General features: G+C 36.2%; 1 protein-coding gene across 4 annotated transcripts in view; it reads right to left on the bottom strand.

Annotated features, from left to right (window-relative positions):
- The window catches only part of LOC108732664 (receptor-type tyrosine-protein phosphatase-like N), a 54,672-nt gene that overhangs the window by 20,433 nt on the left and 25,120 nt on the right, over positions 1 to 9,119 (bottom strand). For all 4 annotated transcript variants that reach the window (XM_018463582.1, XM_018463584.1, XM_018463583.1 and 1 more), the window contains exons 3-4: positions 7,712 to 7,765; positions 6,553 to 6,613 (exon numbers count right to left, since the gene is read on the bottom strand). In XM_018463582.1, the coding sequence (XP_018319084.1) occupies positions 6,553 to 6,613; positions 7,712 to 7,765 (115 nt within the window). The remainder of the gene's footprint in view (positions 1 to 6,552; positions 6,614 to 7,711; positions 7,766 to 9,119) is intronic.

Genomic DNA, 9,119 nt, shown 5'->3' with positions numbered 1-9,119 from the left:
AGGAGAGAGACAGATGTCGAACGCTGCCGAACGCGGAGGCCGATTGTGCCTCTTTGTCGCTCGTTCCGCGCTCTCGCTTGCACTTCAAGCCTTAAATGGAACGCCTCAGAGAGAGGTAACGCCGCATGAGTCATGTTTTTTCGTGCGTGCAGCACTTAATTTAAATTAATTTATAATTAATGACAGTAGAAAACACCTTAAGTTACTTGAACTTTACAAGAAGTTTTTGATATTGCCACGCGCGAGGCCCCGATTCAATTTTCGGGCTTTTTGTTTTCCCCTTTCGTAACATAAAATAAATTGATTGAATATCGATCACACGCGATACTGATACAAGGAAATACTCCTTGCATGTGCCACATTTGCAAAAGTAAGTAATAATTTTGACAATAACAGTTTATAGATTTTGAATTAAAAAAGTTTGGAATAAAGATTAGTCAAAATTTAACCACGAACACGATAAAGTCATTTGGGTTATTAAAATTAAAGTACAAAGATCCAAATGCGATAATCTTTTAGAATCTTTTATTCCTCCAGTTGTTGAGTGTCGTAAATGTATTGTATACAAGGTCTGTTCAAAAAGTATTGCGAATTTTGAATTTCCGTGGGTTACGTATATTCGATTTTCGATTTTTTTGGCGTTATGCTAGTACTTATGTCTCACACTTATACAGATCAGTTCCGCCATGTTGAATATTCAGTTAATTTTTGACAGCTGCTTTGCTTATACGTGTTTTGGCTTGTCTTCGATTTTTTCCGATTCCAAAAAATGGATTAAAGAATCTGTATCAACTTTTGTGTGAAAAACAAAAAAAGTACGCGAAGGTACTCCGAATGTTGACTGTAGTATATGGTGAAGCTACGTTGGACCGAAGCAACGTTCATCAGTGGTACAAAATGTTTTCAGAGGGCCGAGAAGATGTGAACGACGAGGAGCGTGCCCGACGCCCGAGCACGTTAACAACAGACGAAAACATTGATGAAGTGGAGAAAATAGTGTTGGCCAATCGTCGCATCACCATTAGAGAAATCGCTGAGGACCTAAACATATCGATTAGCTCCTGCCATTCGATTTTTACCAATGATTTGAATCGCCGCGAAATTCGTACCAATATTGCTCAATTTCAACCAAAAACAACATCGCATTGACACTGCTAAGGAGCTGTTGGACCCTGACTGCGACGACCCAAATTTGCTCCAGAGGGTCACAACTGGTGACGAATCATTGGGTTATGGTTATGACGTGACCAAAGCTCAATCCAATGGAGGCTGTTGCACTAGCCAAGATCGACAAAAGCGCGCCAAGTTAAGTCGAATGTGAAGGTTTTACTTTTTACAGTTTTCTTCGATTGCAGGGGCGTGGTGCATCACGAGTCCTTGCATAGGGTAGAAGTGTCAATAAGAAAAATTATACGCAATTTGCGCGAAGCAATCTGCCAAAAACGTCCGGATTTGTGGAAGAACCAGAATTGGCTTTTGCATCCTGATAACGCCCCTGCTCACACATCGTTACTTGTGCGCGCATTTTTGTTCAAAAACAACACACTAATAATGCCGCAGCCACCGTATTCCCCAGATCTGACCCCCTGTGACTTTTCTTGTTCCCGAAACTGAAGAGGCCCATGAAAGGACGACGCTACGCTACGATTGAGGAAATAAAGACGGCATCGAAGGAGGAGTTAAACAAGATCACAAAAAATGATTTTTTGAAGGTTAAGAAAAAACGTTGGCACAAGTGTATAATATCTGGTGGAGATTACTTTGAAGGGGACAAAATAGATATTCATGAATAAATAAATTCGCGATACTTTATAAACAACCCTCAAATTTCATGCTGTGAGTTACATTAAGTATGCAGAATCAGGTAAAAGGAAAACATTAGAGGCATGGGGAAAAATGCGTAGGTACCTAAGTGGTTTACTGACTAACGAAATAAAAATTTTATCGTGCGTGGAGAAATAATTAAGCAAAAAGCAACATAAAAATTCGTTCACAAATATGTACCTACTTAAAATAAAATTACGATTAGTAGGGGTCGATTACAACGCTTTAGAATGATTTGGAATTCATCTTTATCCAAAAAATTTCCTTAGGAAAATTATATGTTCAACTATTATATTAAGTATTATAAGTAAGTACTAATATGCTAATTATAGATGTTTATTCAGTTTTTGTTTAACAAAGCAATATTGGGGTTAAAAGTACTTTATTTAAAAAACAACAACAGACATTTCGCCCAGGCTGTTGCTATTTCTCAAGACTAGTTTTATTTAGTCAATAATGAAATGCTGATGGATTTTTGGTTAAGTGGGTCACGCTCTATTATTAACAAACAATAACAAGAGCTACTCAAAACGTTATAGAACAAACAAAATAGCTCAAACCCCAACGCCAAAACACGACACTTTAGTTGTTCGAAGCACATTTCGGTAACAAGGTTACCTTCTTTAGGGACTGAAGTGACCTTTGAACCCTGATTTGTTTCTAATTAAACCTTCATGCCTGAGAAGAAAAAAAACAAAAAATCGGTTGTCTGTAAAGTCGGTTTACTGAGGATAGTTGAACGTGACAACGTCATAAGAAAATACTGATGGAATGGTTTCATTTTTCAAAAGAAAATTGTAATTTTATTTGTTTGATAGATATTTTGTATGGATATAGAGAAGGAGGTAAATGGAAATGTATTATTGTATAGCAGCTGTCCACGCGGACGCATCGCTCATTCAAGTAGGAGAGAGACAGATGTCGAACGCTACCGAACGCGGAAGCCGATTGTGCCTCTTTGTCGCTCGTTCCGCGCTCTCGCTTGCACTTCAAGCCTTAAATGGAACGCCTCAGAGAGAGGTAACGCCGCATGAGTCATGTTTTTTCGTGCGTGCAGCCGGCTCCATCGAATTATAAGACGTTATCACGTCAAAAAAGTTTTAAGAAAGATCAACAACCTGAACGAAACGTCGGCTGAGGTTTAATAAAAGACACTGTTCTTCAAAAATAAACCGAGCGGCATGGCCTAGAGGTCTAGTCCATTACTTATCATTTGGGAGGACGCCGGTTCGATTCCGGGTCCGTCTGCCTTGGTCCAAGTTTTTCTGTGGTTTCCTTGGATCACTTAGGTAAATGCTGAGGCAGTAATATTCCACAGATAATATAATCTTTCATTCTTTTCTGTCTTCATTTCGTCCGTCTCATCTTTCTCACCCGTAACATCACGCACCCATCCCCACGATTCCTGAAAGGAGTCTGAAAAGGGCCTTCCGCCCTGTCTTCCGGCGTAGTCCGAAGGGACTGCCTGCCTACCAGCATTAGTGGCTGGTGGGAATGAAACACCCAAGTATTTTTTTTTTCAAAAATAATAAGCAATAGTAACAAACTATTCAAAGTAACAGCAGTTAGTTAATGTATTTTATGTATGTACATAGGGTTAATTAACGTATTTATTGTACGCATCTTATTAATCAGACATACATTGGTCCTTCGAGTTTTGTTTTCCTCAGCAGATTCGCTAACAAATTTGATAAAGCGCAACAAAATATTTAGTGAAGAATATTTTCGTTTTTATTTTTATTGAGATATATTACTGGGTAATAGATAGGTATGGCAGCTAGAAGATTTACTTTCAGTTCAGGACGCAATGGGTACCTTTTGTACAGGTATATACGTATATAATAGCCATAAAACAGCGCTAGCGTTTTATGGTCCATAAACATAGCATTTCAGCAAATTTTCTACTCTTATAATGCCTACTAAAATTACGGAATATAAGGAATAATAGCATTTTTGAGATTAAGTAGGCTTTTGCATTTTAATTCTCGTCATAAATCGCTCCGTCTTGAAGCAATTGATGAACAAGCGGACATCTCATCAAAGATTATATATGGCCATTTATTAAGAATAACCCTCAGGCAGTAAATAAGTGTTTTTTACAAGTCGAACTCGCACTCCGAGGGTTCCCTACAAATTTGTAGGTTTGTAAATATAGGGTTGTTCGGAAAGTCATTTCGTTTTTTCCCGACAGAGGATTTAATTGTATTCTTTTGCACCCAACTTCACATTTAAGCCGTATAATTTTTATATGCTTTGAGAGCTCATATAGCAAAGCTTGTGTGTGAAAAATTCCATTTAATTCTACGCAGTAGTTTTTGGTTGGTGCCCATTTAAATATGGAGAGCGATAAGCAGCATTTTCGACATATCTTACTGTTTTACTACAGAAAGGGTAAAAATGCTGTTCAAGCCAGAAAGAAATTGACTGATGTGTATGGAGAAGGTGTGTTGACAGTACGCCAGTGCCAGAACTGGTTCGCTAAATTTCGATCCGGCAATTTTGATGTCGAAGATGCACCACGTTCGGGAAGGCCGGTTGAAGCTGATAAAGACGCGATAAAGGCATTAGCTGATGTGAACCGGCGAATAACAACACGTGAGATCGGATTGAGGTTAAATTTATCAAATTCAACAGTTTATGACCACTTGAAAGGCCTGGGATTATCCTCGAAGCTCGATGTATGGGTTCCCCATGTTCTCACAGAGAGAAATCTGTGTCGCCGCATTGACGTCTGCGATTCGCTTCTCAAACGTCACGAAAATGATCCGTTTTTGAAGCGCATCATCACTGGGGACGAAAAATTGGTTGTATACAACAACGTCAAAAGCAAGAGGTCATGGAGCAAAAAAGATGAACCGGCTCAAACCATTTCCAAAGCCGATATTCACCAAAAAAAGGTGATGCTGTCTGTTTGGTGGGATTTTAAAGGAATCGTTTTTTTGAGCTTTTACCGGATAACACAACGATTAATTCGGAAGTCTACTGTCATCAGCTGGACAAACTGAAGGATGCACTTCAACAGAAAAGGTCAGAACTAATCAACAGGAAAGGTGTAGTGTTTCACCAAGACAACGCGAGACCTCACACAAGTTTGGTCACTCGCCAAAAGCTTTTACAGCTTGAATGGGATACAATGCTACACCCACCATATTCTCCAGACCTGGCACCATCGGATTATTATTTGTTCCGGTCACTCCAAAATTTTTTAGACGGTAAAACCTTCACCTCAAATGAGGAGGTCAAAAACCTCATCGATCAGTTTTTTGCCAGCAAAGACCAAAAATTTTATGAGCGTGGAATTATGCTACTTCCAGAAAGATGGCAAAAGGTGTTGAACCAGAACGGTCAATATATAATTTAATTAAGTATTTGTTTATTATACGAAAACTGTCTTTCATTTCCACAAAAAAAAACGAAATGACTTTCCGAACAACCTTATAGTTAATCCGTCACGGGAATCAAAGATTTTTCTCACTTTTTCCGAGTATGATTTTATTTTCCTCCCAAAACCAGCCTCAAAACGTATAATTACATAATTACAGTTAAAAATTGTAAATCTTTTTTATGCTGTAACTAGAAATTTACAGTTTTCGCATTTCTGCCTTTGCCAACTGGAAGAACTCTACATGTTTTGATTCCCTTTCGAGTGTCAAAATATGCGGCTTAAATGGTAATATCTTTTGATTGTGTTGGCTTAGAAGTTTGATGTTTTCACAGCTGAAAGGTATTGTAGATCTGAGTATTTGATATTAAATTCAACTTGATACCTCCACGTGTTCTTGAGAAAAAGGGTCTTGACAGGCAGACACACATTTTTCCTTTTCAGTTGAATCAAAATCAATAACTATATATAATGTGATCATTGTACTCATATTTTCAAAAAAATTTTCATTTCGAACGATTCAGCTACATGTTTTGATGGCAAAATATTACTAAGTAAATATCTTTACGCAAATGTAATAATTATTTAATTATCTATTAGTATAATTTTACATATTAAATAGCTCAAACCCCAACGCTGAAACTCGATGCTAAGCGTCCGAAATATTTTTTGATAGCAATGTTATTTTCTTCAGGGCCTAAAGAGAACTAAAAACTAAAAGCAGACTAAAGAGGATTTTCTCAATGAGAATGGGTTCTTCGCTGATATTGTGGCTGAGTATATTGTGGTTTAGCTTCAATGGACATGAGTCAAAATTATTATTAGTTAAATTATTGCTACTATGAACAAAAGGAAGAAATAACTACGGGGAACTTCTTATCAAACATACATACAATTTAGACATCTTTTAGTTTAGTTTAATATGTAATATTATTCTGAAAATTCATTTCTGAAATTTTTTACCCACTACACGCTACCTCAAACTAATGAGGGAAAAATTGTTGCTGTTGTCACCCCCCGCCGGGAATCGAACCCGGGACCTTTGGCTTTATGCACCAATGTTCTGATCACTAAACTACCAGAGGCGACAACAGCAACCACGACCAACCGACCTACAAGGTTAACGATTCGTCGAACTAATGTAACTATTATATTAAATTATAACACTAAATATAGCCGATCATTTTACGAGTCGTTTCGAGAGCCAACTTAAGTCACTATAAGAGTATTTTCCTCGGATTTGGATATATGGACGATATTTTTGCTGTTTTTTTGTTTAAACATACATTTAACTTACCTTATCTTAAATAAAATATGTAAGCATTAAGATAAACATCTATACCTACCTGTAAAAATCCTCTTCGTCCAAATCAGACGCCGTTGGAACACAACGGCCAAAGGCGTAATCTGAAAAAAAAATTAAGATGAATAACCAATCTGAACTATTACAGGTAATAAATATTTTTACTAATTTATAATATACTCCAACGTTTCGTCACTTTATTTCTTCAGGGTTAATTGTAAAGCTATTTATTTTGGAGATTGCAAACTACATTTATTGATTCTCATATTTATTAGTTTATATTACATCAACCGCAAATCTACGTAAGCTAATCTTTTGCCCCTGTATGTCTATCTCTGAAGATGTTCTGCCTTTAATAATATTAATCCTATTTTCGTTTATACAAATTAAAAATTAGCGTTAACAATGAAAATATTTATCTAATTCTTTTGCTAATTTTTACTTTTACGATATGTTACACTTATTGAACGTATATATATATACGCTATAAACCCTAGGATCTATCCATTTTCTCTGCATACTACAGAATAATTAACAAATGGTAATTATTTTGAAAACCGTCAAGCGTAGACCCTAATATGCCTTAATAAAATAGAAAAAGAATTTAACTTTGCATCCGACGTTGTCAAAATTAACATGGCTTCCCATTTGAAAAAAATGAGTTATTGATGTTTGAATCATTTAAAATTTGAAAATCACTAGTGTAATGATTTAATGTGCTTTGAAAGAAATTTTTAGATGGAAAGCCAAGTGCGTTTCATGCTCTTTTCAACAGGGGCAGCCGCACCTTTTAAAAAACTATGCTTAAACTGGACATTAAAATCGATGCTGAATTCTAAATTGTAATAAAATACAGGGTGTTCCATTTAAAATAAGACAGCCGATGTATACTTCTGGTTATCCGGAAGTCCGCCATCTCTGAAATTATTTTCCGTAGATGGATTATTTGATCAGGGAAATTTTTTATTGGAAACATTGTCTTCCAATTTCAACGGCAAGACCGCTAGAGAGCTAGGCGCGCTTAACTGACTACCCTGTATAAATGGCATTCCTAGTTATATATACATACATAATAAAAGATAGAAATGCTAATCCTACAGTATCTTTCTTGAATTATTTTTGTTTATTTTAGACTTTAATGTTCAGTTAAAACAAACCGTTTGCTACTTTACCTACCAATATGCAAATTTGTTTTTGCTTACCATCATAACACCACTCCACATCTTCAGAACAAAGGCGCTGGCTGAACAAGCAACCTGAAACAAGGAAATACGATTATAACGAGTAAACAAACTCAACCTAAGTGCCTAAAACACTTTTCAAAATTACGAGATTAACATGATAAACGAATGCTGAATTAAAGCAGGAACCTGAAATTTACACACAATAACAAGCAAAAATTGTATACAATTTTATTTCTAGCCCGATGCATCTATGTTTTAAAAGAGTGATATTTTTTTAAGTTCTAATTCATTTGACGCATTGTGAGTAGGGGAATTTTAGCATGCAACGGAAGTTGCGCGCGCGGCGCGCCATTGTCAACGGCAGCTGTTGGTGACAACTCCAAATGGCTGCTTACAAAAAGGATTTGTTATCCGATAACAATTAAAATAAAAAAAAAATACAGAACATAAATTGACTTTTTGCATTAGCATTTAAGGAGATCATTGGTGTGTCTGTCTGTCGGTTTTTTTTCTATATTTCCTTAAATACATCCTACTAGCTTTTAGAACAGTATACGTATTTATAATTATTTAACATGGTTAAGGAAAGCTCATTTTCTTGTAGTTTTTATAAGAGTCGTGATTAATACAAAATACAAATATAAGTAGAACATGTAGGGTACATTCAACCCAGCATACACACTGTATAATCGTGTTGTACTTTTTGATGAATAAAAAAAGGATTTTATACCTATTTCCTTCTAAAGGAATAAACCATTATCTTCACTTTAGTATTCAATTGCTTCTAAATGATTTGATAAAAATATACGCTTATCGTAACTAAAATCTCATTCCATTATTTTTTGTGGCCAGGTAACTTTAGCCTATGTGGTTATAATGGTGTAAAAATAAATCAACCTTCTAGAGCAACGTGACTATTCAGTTCTAGAAATATTTCCATGATGTTCAATAGTAATAAATCGTCGTTACCCACAAACAATCCATTAAGGAAATTCGTTTTTCTTTTTTTTCAAATATAGCATACACCTACCTACACAGCAGTGTTTTTCATTAAATACTTTTTTGGCATAGTCAAGATTAAATCACTATAAATTAATTAACGGACCCTGATTTGAAATTTAATCACACAGAACTGTTCCACAAGATGTTAAATAGACTTAAAAATGTAGGGGTGGGATATAGAAATAGAAGAGCAATACATAGTTGGTATAAAGGGCAACAGACAGTTATATAGCTGGAGTAGCTACGCAGAGAATGGTCTAGACCATTGCTTAGCATTCGGGAGGACGCCGGTTCGATTCCGGGTCCGCCTGCCTTGGTCCAAGTTTTTCTGTGGTTTCCTTGGATCACTTAGGCAAATGCTGAGGCAGTAATATTCCACAGATAATCTTTCATTCTCTTCTGTCTTCATTTCGTCCGTCTCATC

Source organism: Agrilus planipennis, unplaced genomic scaffold (assembly GCF_000699045.2).
Source record: "Agrilus planipennis isolate EAB-ADULT unplaced genomic scaffold, Apla_2.0 scaffold56, whole genome shotgun sequence".
In the NCBI taxonomy this organism is placed as follows: domain Eukaryota; kingdom Metazoa; phylum Arthropoda; class Insecta; order Coleoptera; family Buprestidae; genus Agrilus; species Agrilus planipennis.
This window is presented reverse-complemented; position numbering and strand designations above follow the sequence as displayed.